This window comes from Plecotus auritus (assembly GCF_963455305.1).
Source record: "Plecotus auritus genome assembly, chromosome: 14".
Taxonomy (NCBI): Eukaryota; Metazoa; Chordata; class Mammalia; order Chiroptera; family Vespertilionidae; genus Plecotus; species Plecotus auritus.
Window position 1 is genome coordinate 6,666,486 of NC_137780.1, and position 17,576 is coordinate 6,684,061.

Here is a 17,576-nt window from a genome sequence, read left to right on the forward strand (position 1 = left end):
CGCCGCGGACCCCAGGGTGGCCATGGCATCGAGTTCCTGCTTTAGCGGGGAGCACAGCCGGCCCCCCCCCGCCCCCCGCTGCCCACCTGGGATCAGTAACTCCGGGATCACTGAGGACATGAGCGTCCCATCGCGGGAACCAGCCGTGGAGACAGTGGAGAGAAACCACCTGGTGATTTCATGAACAGCCGATACCAACGAGGGTGGTCATAGCAGGGGAGGGGACCCCAGGGGGACAAAGCCCGAGGACTCCTGGACACAGCTGAGGAAAACCGGGCGGGGCGGGGCGGGGCGGGGCTGTGGCGAGGAAGGTGAAACGTGGGTCACGGTGACCCCCACTTCTCTTCACAGTCGTTTGACTGGACCCCTGGGAAGTGGAGTTAGAGGTGGATGTCCCCTAGCTCGCGTTAGAAATGTTCCATTGTCACAGGAGCGTTAAACCCACACGCCCAGCTGTGCCCACCAAGGGAATCACACAGGCTCCTGAACTGACCGGGAGGGAAAACCATTTTCGTTTGGCTTAGCAAACATCAGCCATCTGACACAGACATCACCGTTACAAGACTTTCCCACTGAAGTATATTAACCCAGAGTCACGGAGGAAGAGGGGGCTCGGGCGTGTGACCAGCATAATTTGCTTTGTGAAAAGATGTAGAATTACAGGAAAAACAAACAAACAAAAAAACGTGGGTTTCTTCAAATGAAACATGGCGAGATGAAAAGGCTCTGAGAAAATTTCAACTCAAATACTTTCTCACATTGCCTGCCAAGGGACAGAAACATGATGGGTGAGCGGCCCGCCCGCACCCGACACGTCCCGTGGAAGAAACCACTTCGTGACCGTGACCGTGACCGTGACCGTGACCGTGGGCGTGGGCGTGGGCGTGCTTGCAGGCCGCAGGGCCCGTACCTGACGGAGTAGCTGTCTTTAGCCGCCTTGATTGTTTGGATCAGGGACGCAATCACCGAGTGGATTTCCACATCGATCTGGTTGAATTCATCGAAACAAAACCACGCTCCTGACTGAACCAGTCCAAAGAAGAATTTTCCCATTATCTTAAAAAAAAAAGAAAAAAAAAGGAGATTACTGAGAATTACTACGCAGGTGAACATTCTGACCAGGATATTAATTTTTGCGTCTTCTTCCCCTTCACCCGAACCGAGCCAACACCATTTGCCAGTCCTCCCCGATCCAGGCGTTTTGTGTAAAGGGCAGTCTGCCAACTGCTGGGCGAGTCAGCTGCCCCGTCTCTGAAGCCTAAACACGCCGTCGCCAACTCCGATGTTGACTTTGCAGCTCGGGGCCCCCGGGTCTCGTGCCTGACTGAGCCCTGCTCCCCTCTAAGGTCTTTAGGACCATTTCCCCGCAGGCGGTGGCCAAGTGCCTGACGGAAGGCGCTCCTGGTCCTCGGTTAGGAACAGACTCGGGGATTAGGGCTGGGCTGCTGCTGGGCGAGGCGGGTCCGTGGACAGGCCGGAGGGGAGGGCCCAGCCGAAGCACCCGCTGCTACTCAGCTTGTGCCACCTGTGACGGTGCCAGGCCAGGGCGGCCGGGCGGCCAGTGTTCGGGGATCGACATCTATTGATCTGTAAGTGCTGGCAGCTAAACAAGACCACAAGGCAAAACCACCGTCAGGCCAAACAGCATCTGGGGACCTCCCTCCCTCATCCCCTCTCCCTCCCTCATCAAATTCAGGTTTGATGAGGGAGAGAGAAGGGGAGAGAGGCGAGGGGGGGAGAGGGGATGAGGGAGGGAGAGGGGATGAGGGAGGGAGAGGGGGAGAGGGGGGAGAGGGAGGGACAGGGGATGAGGGAGGGAGAGGGCGTGAGGGAGGGAGAGGGGATAAGGGAGGGAGAGGGGATGAGGGAGGGAGAGGGGGTGAGGGAGGGAGAGGGGATGAGGGAGGGAGAGGGGGGAGAGGGAGGGACAGGGGATGAGGGAGGGAGAGGGCGTGAGGGAGGGAGAGGGGATAAGGGAGGGAGAGGGGATGAGGGAGGGAGAGGGGATGAGGGAGGGACAGGGGATGAGGGAGGGACAGGGGATGAGGGAGGGACAGGGGATAAGGGAGGGAGAGGGCATGAGGGAGGGAGAGGGTGTGAGGGAGGGAGAGGGTGTGAGGGAGGGAGAGGGGGAGAGGGGTGAGGAAGGGAGAGGGGGTGAGGGAGAGGTGGTGAGGGAGGAAGAGGGGATGAGGGAGGGAGAGGGGGAGAGGGGTGAGGAAGGGAGAGGGGGTGAGGGAGGGAGAGGTGGTGAGGGAGGGAGAGGGGGAGAGGGGTGAGGGAGGGAGAGGGGATGCGGGAGGGAGAGGGGATGCGGGAGGGAGAGGGGATGAGGGAGGGAGAGGGGATGAGGGAGGGAGAGGGGATGAGGGAGGGAGAGGGGATGCGGGAGGGAGAGGGGATGGGGGAGGGAGAGGGGAGGAGTGGGGGAGAGGGGATGAGGGGGGGAGTGGGAATGAGGGGAGGAGAGGGGAGGAGGGGGGGGAGAGGGGATGAGGGGGGGAGAGGGGTGAGGTGGGGAGTGGGGGTGAGGGAGGGAGAAGGAGCGGTTCAGGCCCAGGATACGGAAGTCAGTCCCTTCCTCCCACTATAGGAATCAGAACTGTCTTTCTTTAAATGCCTGATACTGCGCTTATCATAGGATTTTTTTTGGACATGAATTTTCATTCTAAAAACGACTGCCTTAAAATCTTATTTATCTTGATTACTAGCGTTTTTGGCTCCCCCTTAAGCTTTGCTCAGCAAGCAGGAGCGCCAGGCACCTCACCCCTCCCCGTCCTCTGTGCCCCGGGAGGGTGCACTCTACTCGGTACGTGTCTCCACAATCACTCCATCCGCTTAGTTACTGATTTGTTTTATAAGCTGAGCGAGCACAGATTGGAAATGCAGGACCTCAGAAGTGATGCGCTGTGAACTACAAATCAATGACAGCCATCCAATGTAAGAGGCTGGGACTTCACATACCGAAATAAAATGTTTTAAAGCTTCGGGTAAATTTGTGACGGGCACGTAAAATTTTAGTAAATATCTCAGATTCTGAGATGTATCTTAGATAATGTGCAAGCAAAACAAACAGGCTGGTAGAAAGCTGTAATCATCTAGAACAAACTCAGATTCAAAGTGTTGTGTTAATTATAATTGCCTCATTGTTCTTAATGACTTGCCTTTTTAGTAAGTTAATGTATAGGATTAGAACACATAAAATAGATTTATATGAGTAGATCAGTACACTTAATTTGTTATCTATATATATTTATATTAGATTTTATTTGGAAACATCTCCGTCAAAAAGTTTGAAAAACACAATCTCAAGTAGTAGTTCAGTTGAATAAAGGCAAACTGTATGATGTTTTAAGTTTATATTACATTCTAAGTTTCTATTCTATTAGTTTAAATTATCAATAGCATTTATAGTTCTATTAGTTTAAATTATCAATAGCATTTATAGTTCTATTAATACTTTATATATCTCTAAGACATCTTTCTTGTTCTTTCAATCCCCAATGAATTATTTCATTTGCATAATATTTTCACCCGGGTATATAAGCTTTACCTTATAATCCAGATCCTCAAAGCAGTTGAAGACTACACAATGTTTACCTAAGGACTGGGAAACAAAAATATCATTTTAACATAGTTCTTAGGTGATGACACAAAATAACTAAGGCTAAAACTCCCCGAGTAATGAGTGTCTTCATTCTTTTGAGAAAACTTTTGCAATTAGAGATGAATCTCTCACCAGATTTAAAACCTCAGCAAACGGAATTGAGTCGAAAGCACATATGCCATCACAGTTCAATTAGTGCGTGGAGCATTAAGGTCATTTTTCAAACACACCAACCAATAAAAACTAAAAAAAAAAAGCATTCCAGTGACGACACGGGCTTTATCCTTTCATCAGGTACTTCTGCCTCTTCTCTCTCTCTCTCTCTCTCACACACACACACACACACACGCACGCACACGCACACACACACACACGCACACAGCCATTAATCACCAAGGCAAGGCAAAATCTGTGCATGGGGCTCAAAATAAATGGATCGCCCCTGCAGGAAGGGGAAGGGGAATAAAAATACCATTCGCAGGCCAGTTGGTTAGTACAACCGCTTTCCAGGCAAATAAACAAAAAGCACACGTGGACTTGGTGAGATCCCAGCTGCCAACACAGGGCAGCCATCGGAAACGAGCTGGTGCGTGGTCCGAGTGCCGGAACCGGCTGGGTAAACGTTAAGAACATCGTCACAGAAATGGTGTACGTTTCAGGGGCCGTTCCAGTTTATGACTAAAAGGAAGTTGCTGTTCTGGACCTAAAGCCACTTACTTTCGCCAGGTCTTTGATACTCTCGGTTTTCCCCGTGCCAGCTGGCCCCGAGGGGCAGCCCCCCAGGTTCAGGTGCAGCGCCCCCGTGAGAGTCAGCCAGCATCTGTTGGTGAGCGGCGTGATGACCAACCTTGGGGTGCAGCCCAAGTACTCGTAGCCGTAAGTGAACCTGGCATCTCCTTGGGAGACGTAGCACAACATTTGTTTTTCGTTCCATTTGTACTGCAAATGCCTGGAAACGAGATTTTCAAAGCCCATGTTATCGGGGCAAAATTATTTTTAGTTGTTTTTTTTTTTTTTTCAAATGCGGAAACATAATAAAGATTAAAAATAAAATATTGGTTGAAAACAGAAATCAAAACATTAAAATAAAGGAAAAGTGATGGAAAATTCATAATGACCGTGTCAGCCACTGAAATGAGAATCCAGAAGACCACACACACGAGTGCTCATCCCTCGGAGGAACAGGCCTTGCTGCATCATGGCGCTTGGTGTGATGTCACATAAATGGGGGATTTATGAAAGCATCATCCCTATGAAGCTTATTATGGTTTCAAATAAGAATGTGGTTTAAGCCCTGGCTGGTTTGGCTCAATGGATAGAGCATCTGCCTGCGGACTGAAAGGTCCCAGGTTCGATTCTCGGTCAGGGCACATGCCCGGGTTGCAGGCTCAATCCCCAGTAGGGGGTGTGCAGGAGGCAGCTGATCAGTGATTCTCTCTCATCACTGATGTTTCTCTCTCTCCCCAACCCTTCTTCTCTGAAATCAATAAAAATATATATATAAAGAATGTGGTTTAAGACATTGTTGATTATAAATAAGATCCTTATGTGAAAGTAGTCGAGAGAAATGCCATTTGTCCTAATTATTTTTAAAAATTGTATTCTGCCCGGCCGGCATGGCTCAGTGGTTGAGTGTCAACCTAGGAACCAGGAGGTCATGGTTCGCTTCCTGGTCACGGCACATGCCTGGGTTGCAGGTTCAAGCCTCAGTGTGGGGCGTGCAGGAGGCAGCCGATCAGTGATTCTCTCTCATCATTGATGTTTCTATCTCTCTCTCCCTCTCCTTCCTCTCTGAAATCAATAAAAATATATTTGCCTTTGCTTTTGGAGTCGGATCGCCAAGACTGATGTCAAGAAGCTTACCACCCATGTCTTCTTCTAGGGGTGTCATGGTTTCAAATCTTTCATTCACTTTGCGTTAATTCCTGTTTATGTTGTAAGATAGTGGCCCATTTCATTCTCTGCATGTGGCCTTTTAGTTTTCCCAGCACCGTTTACTGAAGAGAGTATCTGTTTTCCATGATACATTCCTGGCTCTTTTGTTGTAGATTGTCCCTGTGTGTAGGTTTATTTCTGGACTCTATTCTGTTCCATTGATCTGTGTCTGTTTTTAGGCCAATAGCATACTGTTCTGGTTACCATAGCTTTGTAACGTAGTTTGAGATCAGGAACTGTGATGCCTCCGACTTTGTGCTTTCTTCTTAACACGGTTTTGGCGATTGGTGGTCTTTTGCGGTTCCATACAAATTTCAGGATTCCCAACCCCGCCCCTGCCTCCCCATTTCTGTGAAAAATACCATTAGAATTTCAACAGGGATTGAATTGAATTTATAGATCGCTGTGGGCAGTATGGACATTTTAGCAATATTGATTCTTCCAGAAAATTACAATTCAGGTTTGACCAAGTTTGGGGTACAGAGTTAATGGACCCAGCGGTGTGTAGGTGAGAAACGGTTTTATGTAGCGTTACAGTTTAGAGCTACCTACCTTGTCCACTCGAAATCCTCTGCACTGAAGACCTTTTTAAGCAGTAGGTCGCTCACTATGTCTTTGCAGTGGACGTAGAGGGTGATCAAGGCGCCCAGGACAGCCTTGGTCCGAGCGTTGCTCGTGTCCAGCACCACCAGCTCTGAAATCTGCTCCAAGCGCCGTATCAGGCCAGCGTGGGCTTTTTCCAACTCTTCTCTCGGGTGAGGGCTCGCGAAACTTTTGGTGCAGTCATTGTAAAATATGATCTGGCTCTGAAAAAGGAAAATGCCAACATGGTGACGGAAGCATAAATTCTATAAATTAAATGTGTTCTTGACGTCTATGTGTGGTGTGTGTATATGAATGCATTTGCATGTGCGTAAAAGAGAGAGCTTACTCCTTTGTATGTATTTGAGAGTTAGAGATTGAATTTGGTTAACGCTTGTGTGTGTGTGTGCGGGGGGAGGGGACTTAGTCATTAATAAGTGGAAGTATCCTTATCACCAATATTTATACTTTCTAGATGTATCCTTAACCACGAGGTTAAGTAATAACAATAGGAACCTTCCAAGATGAAACTAGCAGTGTTTCCTCAGTTGAACTCAGAAGTCCTATTTCCATCGTGTGTTGCCTGCAGTCACTGACTCTTCCCATACACACCAGAGCTATTTTAAGGCGGCTACTAGGTTCCTGTTACATTGACCTGGAAGTTAATAGCAGGGGATATGTCAAGAGGCTGATAAGTTATTCGAGTGGGTCCAATGCAATCTATGTATCCTTAAAATTGGAGACCTTTATCTGCCTGTTGGTGGAGGGAGATGTGAAGAATGGTTAGAGATGCAGCATCGCTAGCCTTGAAAACGAAGGCCGGGGCCCCAGGCAGGAAGGCCGGTGGCCCCTGAAGCTGGAAAAGACAAGAAACGGGGCTCCCCTGGGCCTCCAGAGAGGACCGCAGCCCTGCTGACACTCTGATCGGAGCCCAGGGAGACCCGTGTTGTCCTTCTAACCCAGTGGTCGGCAAACCGCGGCTCGTGAGCCACATGCGGCTTGTGAGCCGCCGTTTGCCGCTCTGTTGACTAATGAGTTTGCCGACCACTGTCCTAGTTCATAGGTCGAAGTTCAACTACTGAGCCACAGTGTTCCTCTTTTAAATGCTTAGGTCAGTGGTCGGCAAACTCATTAGTCAACAGAGCGGCAAACCGCGGCTCGTGAGCTGTATGTGGCTCGCGAGCCGCCGTTTGCCGACCACTGTTCCAACCTATAAACTGTAAGATAATAAAGGGTGTTGTTTTAAGCAGCTAGGTGTGCAGTGACTTTTTAATGACAGCAGTAGAAAACTGAGGCAGTATGAGAGAGTGGTCTCCCCAGGAAAACAATGTACGGCCTATTTTCTTTCTTTTTTTTAATTGATATTTTACAGAGAGGAAGGGAGAGGGATAGAGAGTCAGAAACATCGATGAGAGAGAAACATTGATCAGCTGCCTCCTGCACACCTCCCACTGGGGATGTGCCCGCAACCAAGGTACATGCCCTTGACCGGAATCGAACCCGGGACCCTTCAGTCCACAGGCCGACGCTCTATCCACTGAGCCAAACCGGTTTCGGCTGTACGGACTATTTTCATTCAAGATTTTACTATGAAAAGTCTGACCTGGAAAAGTTACAGGGATTAGAAGATGAATTCCAAAGCGCCCATCAGCTGCATTCTACAGTTAACCTTGTGCTGTACGGGTGTTTGCTTTATCACATATCTGTCCATCTGTCCACCAACTGTATATCTTATTTCCAGATGCATTTCAAAGTCAGTTACGTACACGCGTGCCCTTCCTAATGGCTCATCTCCGCATCTCTGCTTCCCTGGCAGCGTGGCCACCACACAATCCTTAAGGATCACCGCAGCATTGACTTACCACGGTGAGCACCACCTGTCCTGGGTGGGACACCACCCACACGGAAAAATGCTGGTGGCTCCAGTCTTCAATCCCTTCCTTCACAAATCTGTCAACAAAAAAAATGTGTTTCTATTACTTACAGCTGGCCATTGATCGTGGCCAGTTAATGATCAAACGGGACAAGATCACAGGGGAACTTTCCTCCAGGAACTCTGATTTTTGTTGTTGTTCCAATTTTAGGTCCACGTATGGGTCCAAACAGCATCAACAGAGCCTTGATCATGCCTATTTCATATCCCTGAAATGCCTCGTTAGCATCACCTGCACGTTTCCAGTGGGGCCAAACCCAAAGCCGTTGTTAGAAATCACGCAGTACGACGGCAGACGTGAGTCCGAGTGTGAGGGTGATCAAAATAAATCTAAAAAAAATGGCTGGACACAGCACATTCGAAGGGTCTCCGGAAGAGAGTGTAAAGGGACTCTCGGGGATGAGGGCAGGGTTAGGGGGACCCGCAGGGATGGTGGACACCGGGGTCTAGCAGCAGGGGGCAGTGTTACCACCTCAGGCCCAAAGGGGCAAGGGCAGCGAAGTCGCTGGGACCTGGCGAGGGCTGGAGACACCAGTGAGCGGCCCCCGTCCAAAGCTGTGGCTTTCGGTGAAGGAGCACAGACGTTACCCAAACTAGAGAGGCACAGAGAGAGCCTCACGTTTGCCCCACGAGAGTGGAGGCACGGGGAGAGGAATCCAGGCACGGGCGGCCCGGGACACACAGACCCAACAGGGCAGAGAGTGACCTTCGGGGCGTGCCGACCAACCAGAACCGACATCAAACACTTGGATATCAATAAAAGTAAAACAAAAAAAAAGGCAAAAATCAAAATCCATGTTTATACCTGACTCAAAGAACAACAACATGACACAGAAATGTTAAAAATCACATCGTGATCCAAATGTTTCCTGATCCTGGAAACAGCTACGACAAGCTAGTACACCAACAGCATTTAGTAAAAAATAACAACTGGTACACATACCGATGTGTTGACCGAAGGTACACTCTACTAAGGAGGTGTGCAGGTAACAACATAGCAAAATGTGTAATAGGTGCTGGAAAGAAAAAGAAATTGACAAAGGCACGGAAAAAGGAGGAAATGGTTACATAGTTGCCTAAGAAAGTAAGTAGACCAAAAAGGGACTAAGAATATCAAGAAAAGTTCACTGTAAAGAAATGTATTCATGTAATTCATGATATCCACAAATTAAAGATGAAACTGCATTTGAGTTTCTCAGTAGACTAGCAGAAGTCCTTTGATGTGGCTGAACATCTTTAATTATTTTATTATTATTTTATACGTTTTATTGATTTCAGATAGGAAGGGAGAATGAGAGGGAGATAGAAACATCCATGATGAGAGAGAATCATGGATCGGCTGCCTCCTGCACAACCCCTACTGGGGATTGAGCCCGCAACCCGGGCATGTGCCCTGACGGGGAATCGAACCCTGACCTCCTACTTAAAGACGTTGCTAAGGCGCGATTTCCAGAAACGTAAGCATCAGAAGTGAAGGCGAATCGTGAGCAGCTTTCCCAATAAAACTAGAAGCAACGGGAGGATACTCCCCAGCATCTGTACTTTCCAACACTGTGCGAAATTTGTCACCCTAGACAACATCAAAAGGAGGTGACATTTTAAAAGAATTGTAAAGACAGAGGACTATCATCATTAGCGAATGATAAGATGGTCTAACCAGCAAAGTCCCAGAGCAGCCACTGAAAATCTGCGTGTCTCTCAAGTGCCCAGATGCATTTTCGGGGTTCCCTGCCTACAGAAAGAAGCACCCCCACCTCACGTGGAGTGAGACCTGGTCCTCTCACATCAGCAGGGGTCAGAAGTGGAGCCAAGGAAAGCCCTGTGGTTATGTCTGCAGGTAGCTGGTAACCTGCTCTGCCCCGGAAAGCCTGCGGTGGTGGTACCATAACATTCACACACACAGATATTAACACACTGCGGACGGATCACGAGAATTCTCGCTTCCTAGTACCAGTGTTTTACAAAGTATCATACTTTAAAAAGATAGAAGCTTGTAAGAACACGTAATACAGAACTTCAAAATGCAATGGGTATTTAACTGTAAAGCGTGCCTTTAACATTTATGTAAAACGTTTTTTGTGCTTGTTCAATACAGACTCATCTGGCCACTGGGTAAAGCTAGCAATAAAACTACTGGTCCGCAGTGTGTTAAAACTTCAGAACCAGTGGCTTTCTCATAACCAACAGCAAAGAGCTAGAAATGTAGAAAGACTGTTCTAGTCCAATTTAGATGCGCACACTCTGAGGCTCTGCCTTTATTCTACACAGATTGCAACGACAGATTAAAATACAGAAAGGAGAACATTACAAAGACCAAACCAAGTAGCCCAGCCAGTGTGGCTCAGTGGTTCAGCGTCGACCCATGAACCAGGAGGTCACGGTTCGATTCCCAGTCAGGACACATGCCCGGGTTACAGGCTCGATCCCCAGCAGGGGGCGTGCAGGAGGCTGCGGGTCAATGATTCTCTCTCATCGTTGAGGTTTCTATCTCTCTCTCCCTCTCCCTTCCTCTCCCTGAAATCAGTAATAAAAACATATTTTAAAAAGACTGAACCAAGTAAACGATGCCAGGGAGCAGAAAGGGGGCAGAGACGCAGAGAAGCGAAGGGACCGTTCCCCGAGGCCTCCTGGGCACCAGGTCTCAGGGAAGCAGCCGATCCGGCCAGTTTTCAGACCCTTAAGAATCTCAAAGTACACAAACACCGAATGCTGTCCATGGCCACACCTTCAAGCTGACGTCTACACTGTGGAAATGATTATTTTCATGTTTATCAACATGACATAATAGGATTTCACTTCATGCCTTTCTCTGTCTAGTTCCCACTTAGATTAGTAGATAATTAACCAAATACACACGCACTGAGTGACCAGATGATGATGATCTCTGAATGCATAATAATCTGGCCACTCAATGTATATCCTATATAATAAAAGGCTAATATGCAAATTGTCCCCTCGACCAGGAGTTTGACCAGCAGGCAGGCCAGCCAACTGCCCATGTCCCCTCCTCCTGGCCAGGCTGGCTGGACCCCACCCATGCACAAATTCATGCACCAGGCCTCCAATACACACACACATACACACATACACACACATACATACACTAAGTGGCCAGATTATTATGCGTTCAGAGATCATCATCATCTGGCCACTGAGAGAGAGAGAGAGAGAGAGAGAGAGAGAGAGAGAGAGAGAGAGAGAGAGAGAGAGAGAATACATATATATATTTTAGGATCTGACCATTGTACTTACTTTTTCAGCACATCAAACATGCTCTTCTCTACATTTTCCAGCCACTGTTCTACAGCGTTTCTTACACGAATTTTCCTGTAATTTAAGAAATAACCATGTGGAGTATTATCTTTACTCCTGTTTCATCCCTATGATGAGCTTGTAGATTAAGTCTCCTCTACTTATATCACTCACAGGCCAAAGGACTCTAATTCTGTAACAGCTCTTATTTCTCTAGATCTTAACTTGGAAAACTATGCAAAAACAAAAAACAACACAAAACATATCACTTAGCTTTAGGAAATTCTGACATCAACACCATCGAGTTACAACATGAACAGTTCCGTTAAATACGAATTTACAAAATAGGTGGGTTATATCACAAAGCGTTTTTGGATTCCTCGCCGGATCTTTGAAATGTGAAGCCTAGATCAGGGGCCAGTGAGGGGTGCTGGTGGACGGCAGGACTTGGGCACAGCCTTTTTTCAAACCACGCACATCAGGAGCCCCAGGCCACGGCTGGCAGATTGGAGCCGTGTTAACGGAAGGACCTAGGCTATTAGAACTGCCAGGGAGCCACGGCCAAGCCTGAGGTCACGGAAGAATCAGGAGGAGCAGCACCAACAACCACAAGCAAGTTCCCTTCCTGCCTCTATTCAACCCACAAAATCTCGTGTTGGCTTTCAGGATCATGTTACTCGGAATAGATGTGGAAAGGTGAAACTCCAGACAAGCATATTATCTTTGAACAAACAGTTTGCTGCACGGCCGGTGTGGCTCCGTGGTTGAGCGTCAGCCTAGGAACCAGGAGGTCACGGTTCGGTTCCCAGTCGGGGCCCGGGCCCGGTTGTGGGCTCGATCCCCAGTGGGGGGTGTGCAGGAGGCAGCCGATCCATGATTTTTCTCATCGTTGATGTTTCTCTCTCTCTCTCCCTCTCCCTTCCTCTCGCTGTAATCAATAAGAACTATGTATTTTTAAGAAAGAAATAGCCGGCTTCGCAAACTTCCGTGATGTGTCAGAAGTCGCCAAGCGGAGGTTTTGTAACATAAAGGTCCTACTTGGGCAGCACCAGCGCTTCCCCTTCCTCGGATATGAGCATGATCACGGTGGGAGGGCCGATTTCCTGCTTCCAGATCAGCAGGTGCTTGATGTTTTCAAAACATTTCACGAGGTGAGGCTGTGGACCAGAAAGGAGTGTCAGTGACAGAAGGCCCCGACGTGGCCTTTGGGGATAAGGCCGCTGAGCAGAGGACAGTGGTCTCACCTGGACAGACTCGGGGTTGCCGCTCCCCGCCAGGATCGCGAGAAGTTCCTCGTTGCTCAGAAAGTAAAATCTTGGGAAAATCATCCTTTTAATTTCAAGGTAGTCCTGTCCAGAACCAAGAGAAGGGCCATTCAGAATATGTGTGATCAGGACATGAATCCCGTTGGGCCTACATGGACACACAAAAGCCACAATATTAAAACTGCAGCAGCCGTGGCCGGTGTGGCTCCGTGGATAGAGCACCGGCCTGCGGACTGAGGGGTCCCAGGTTCGATTCCGGTCAAGGGCATGTACCTCAGTTACAGGCTCCTCCCCGGCCAGGGCCCTGATCGGGGCGCGGGCAGGAGGCAACCCATCGACATGTTTCTCTCACATCGATGTTTCTCTCGGTCTCTCCCTCTCTCTTCCACTCTTTCTAAAAATCAATGGAAAAATATCCTCGGGTGAGGATTCAAAAAACTGAAAAAACCTGCAGTATCCATGGTAGCATCAGTCAAGGAAACGTCCCATGTTCAACGAAAGCCATGCTTAACTGCTAAAAAAGATTGTTAATAAAACAAAACTAAAACAAATGAACACAAAACCCCCCAGATCCCACCCTTACACACATGGGTGCACAGCGCACCCCTGTACTACTGATCACTAAGAAAGCGCTGTGGCCGAAACCGGTTTGGCTCAGTGGATAGAGCGTCGGCCTGCGGACTGAAGGGTCCCAGGTTGGATTCCAGGCAAGGGCACGTACCTTGGTTGTGGGCACATCCCCAGTAGGAGGAGTGCAGGAGGCAGCTGATCGATGTTTCTCATCGATGTTTCTAGCTCTCTATCCCTCTCCTTTCCTCTCTGTAAAATATCAATAAAATATATTTAAAAAAAAAAAAAAAAGAAAGAAAGCGCTGTGTTTTGGTCCTTTCAGCATTGCTCCCCTGCTCCCCTCCCTGCCTAGGTCCCTATCCTCACCTCACCTTGTACAGAGAACTCCTCCACCCCCACCCCTCCCCACAGCTTAGCTGCGTTCACACCCGCTCTAACTCCTGTCCTTCTTTTCAGAGGGAGAAACGCCCGTTCATGCACGGCAGGCTAAGCTCTTCCTGTTCTATTTATTACTTCAGCTTAAATCTCTCCTCTGCAGCAGGCTCCCCTCTTAAAGTTCACTCATTAAAAATGTAAGAAACTCTCTCGACTCTCCACCAAGTTCTGGAGAAGAGTCTATACACGCACAGTCTTTACTTACTCATCTTGGCCAGCCTCATGCTCTGCCCTCTGACCCCTACTGTTCCCAATCTACTGGGGCTCTTCCGGTCTTCCTGTCACACAGCATTCCCCCAGCACTGGACTCGGTCCTTCACTCCGGCGTTCGCTCTGGTTTTCTTCATCCCTCAGCCACTGCAGGTCACTGGCCTTCCAGATCCTCCCGTCCCCTACACTTTCCTGTGCACATTGCCGTTCCTTTCTCGTCCTTCTTCCTCCCATCGTGCTTTTCTTGAGCTACTTTGATACCCACCCACCTCTCCTTGGCTCAGACCCCTTGCCTCTGCCCCAGATCTATATACCCGATTGTGGATTGACTATGTTCAGTCGATTGTCCCATAAGCACTTCATTTTCAATATGCACAAACCTACTTCTTCCCACACAAACCTCCTCCCTCTGCAGGGTGCTCTCTTCCACTTTGTTGGCCAAGCCGGAAGTCCAGGCACAGCCCTGGACCACCTCCTACTGACCTTTCGGGAGCTCCTGGCACCCCCTTTTTTCTCGAGCGCCCTGATATGTCTAGTCTTTTAACTGGTTTCCTTGTGTGCATCCTCCCGGCCGCCAATCTCTATAGACTCTTGGCTTCCTTACTGGGGGGCAGCGTTCAATGAAATCCTTTCTCTCTCCTGCTCAACATCCTTCAGTGGCTACTCCAGGGGTGGGCAAACTTTTTGACTCGAGGGCCACAATGGGTTCTTAAACTGGACCGGAGGGCCGGAACAAAAGCATGGATGGAGTGTTTGTGTGAACTAATATAAATTCAAAGTAAAGGAGCGGAGGGGAGAGCAAGAGAACCGCATAGAACAGCCGGATCTGGCCCGCGGGCCGTAGTTTGCCCACGGCTGGCTACTCCATCAATCAAACTCACTGTGATACTCAGGGCCCTTCGCCGCCTGTCCCCTGCCTCCCTGCAGAGCCGATCTCTCAGCACTTTCCAATCTGCAGCCCATGTTCCATTGGCACCATCTGGTTTCCGACTCCAGGACATGCCATCCTCACCGACAGCTCCACACGGTCCGCTTCCCCTTCTGGGGTGCACTCCCCACCCGCCCACCTACACCCACATACTTCCCTCAGGTCCCAGGCCAGGGGTCACGTCTCCCAGGCGGGCTGAAGTTCTATTTAATATGGCATTATCTATCTTAGATCACACAGTAGCCTCTCTTTCCCCTCTCTGTGGCCTGTGACAGATCTTGAAAGGGGAGGCCGGGGGAAGGTCACTGGGGTGCTGTACGGTGAGGAATATGTCTTTTATCTCGAAAGGCCCGACACTCAGCAGCAGAGTCTGCAGTAGGTGCTCCGGACAAGGACAAAGGGAAGAGTCCAAACACATGCTGGAAGTAACTGGGAAGTTTAGCTCAGTGAGCGCTCAGTCAAGCGGTCACCGTTAACCAGATGGCTCTGCCGCGGGCTCTCCGGCCACAGGGCAGGGGGCTTCCTGCCGGAGCTGCCACCACCAGCCGGGACTGGCATTCCGCAAGGGAAACCGGCGAACGTTTGGAAAACACCTCGGTTCCTAAGTGAAGCCACTATGCCTAGCACACGCCTGAACTGTGAAAACCCAGCTTTTCAAGATCTGTGTGTCTAGCTGACACCGTAATGTTCTGGCAGCGTGGAAAGGTATGGAATCAATGGTTTAACTGATAAAATCAAAGTATTCCGATCTCAACTTTTGCTGATTTTATAATTTCATGATAACAGCAGTGCTGATCTAAACAACCTTCACGGAGAACATTCCGTGTGCCAGCGATTAAGCTCTAAGTACATGATCTCACTCAGCGCAACGCCCCTCCCCGTGGGCAGGGCCCTTAAGCCCCAGGTGCAGACTAGGAACGCCGGGCAGGCACTTAAAGATGGGATGCTTTGCCGAAGGCCGTTTAGATTGGCCCATGAACTTCTCTTCCCTTTCTCTACAGTATTTTCATGAACCCTGATGGTGAGAGCTGGAAATACTGTTGGGAAGCTAGAGCAACAAAGGAAACCCGCCCTGGGGTTGGACTCTGACGGGTTACATGGCCTGATGTGAGCTGAACGGTTCTCCACTTCAGGACCTCGGTGGCGTTACCTCGAGACTCTTCTTGATATATTCGAGAGAGACGTTACAGTTTTTCAGAATCTCGAGGACGCCTGTGGAGGTGGCTATTCCCAACGCATCCAGCTTGTTTTGGATTTTTAGCATTATCTCCTTCCACGTGGCAATCACTTGAGAGAAGAGTTCTGATTCTGCTGGGAGCTGCCTTGAAAAAGAACATTGGGGATCATTTTATTTGTTTGAGGAAATGATAATTAAAATCTGCCAGCTATATGCATTTGCCACCCAATATTGTTCAAGTTACAACATGTTTTGATCCATTATCTTTTTGCTGATTGAGGATTAATTAAAGATTTTTTTGAGTGTCTGTTGTGTACAATTGATGTACATGGTAGGAAATACTACCGTACATCGGATATCCAGCCATCATTTAACAAGATTACGCTTAACGAGGGGTACAAGACTGAGATATAAAAGTCCTACAGAGCATGTGGAAGTGATTTTTGTCTGAGGACTCGGAATAAAACAAAGGGCTACTAAGATTCTGCCCTCGCCGTTTTGGCTCCGTGGATAGCGCGTCGGCCCATCATCTTTCTCCGTGACTGAAGACAGGTCTGGAATAGACGCACTTTTCCTGTTCTCTACAGCCATTGCCAAGGAGCCTTTCATTAGCCTTTCATTTCCCTGTTTTCAACCTGCTAGCAAATCCTGTAAGAGAACAACTTGGTGATATTCTGAAATCCCTTACCTAGGAGTCTTCTCTCTCATTAAGAAATGTTTCGTAAAAAGCAGCACTGAGGGTTGCATTTACGGCACCAAGTTGTTGTGACCGTAAAGGACATACTCCTACTTATGTGGTTTCTCCTCAGAGAACTTTGAGAATAAGTGTAGATTCATAGAGTCTAAAGCATTCATGTGATAAGAACTATATGCAAACAACAAAAAGGGATACTGTTTCCTACGAAGTAATACGTCTAACCATTTCTCTTTTGTAAACCCTTAGTAGCTCCCCTATGCCTCTAAAATAAAGCTCAAAATACTTAACCTGATATGCAAGGTTTCCTATCATCTGCTCTAATATGCCTTATAAACACACACCCCATCACTCTCTACCTTATTTCAGAATGGCTCCCTAGACTAGCTTGTGTAATGTCCACAGTCTAAATTCTGCCTAGATAATACATATGTCTCAACTCAAGACCAATCACTTAACCAAGAGACAAGTGAATTCCAATGCTAGGAATAAAAAGAGATGGTAAGATTTTCACTAGGTCCTTTATTCTTTCACATGGTCCAGAATAAGAAGTTAATATTTATGTATGAATGCTATTAAAAACACGCTTACTGTTTACATCAAAACCACACTAATGCCCTAACCGGTTTGGCTCAGTGGCTAGAGCGTCGGCCTGCGGACTGAAGGGTCCCAGGTTCGATTCTGGTCAAGGGCATGTACCTTGGTTGTGGGCACATCCCCAGTAAGGGGTGTGCAAGAGGCAGCTGATCGATGTTTCTCTCTCATCGATGTTTCCAACTCTCTATCCCTCTCCCTTCCTCTCTGTAAAAAATCAATAAAATATATTAAAAAAAAAAACAAAAACACACTAATAGGCCGGCTGGTGTGGCTCAGTGGTTGAGTGTCAACGTATGAACCAGGAGGTCACGGTTCGATTCCCGGTCAGGGCACGGGCCCAGGTTGCAGGCTTAATCCCCAGTGTGGGGTGTGCAGGAGGCAACCGATCAAT

At 48.5% G+C, this 17,576-nt stretch overlaps 1 protein-coding gene across 1 annotated transcript in view; it reads right to left on the reverse strand.

Moving 5' to 3' along the window:
* The window catches only part of DNAH14 (dynein axonemal heavy chain 14), a gene marked incomplete at its 5' end in the record, with an annotated part of 150,360 nt that overhangs the window by 97,985 nt on the left and 34,799 nt on the right, over window positions 1-17,576 (reverse strand). The window contains 9 exons of the mRNA XM_080651070.1: window positions 911-1,056; window positions 3,554-3,607; window positions 4,325-4,556; window positions 6,095-6,348; window positions 7,987-8,074; window positions 11,310-11,384; window positions 12,348-12,466; window positions 12,554-12,658; window positions 15,868-16,039. Coding sequence (XP_080507196.1) covers window positions 911-1,056; window positions 3,554-3,607; window positions 4,325-4,556; window positions 6,095-6,348; window positions 7,987-8,074; window positions 11,310-11,384; window positions 12,348-12,466; window positions 12,554-12,658; window positions 15,868-16,039 — 1,245 coding nt within the window. The remainder of the gene's footprint in view (window positions 1-910; window positions 1,057-3,553; window positions 3,608-4,324; window positions 4,557-6,094; window positions 6,349-7,986; window positions 8,075-11,309; window positions 11,385-12,347; window positions 12,467-12,553; window positions 12,659-15,867; window positions 16,040-17,576) is intronic.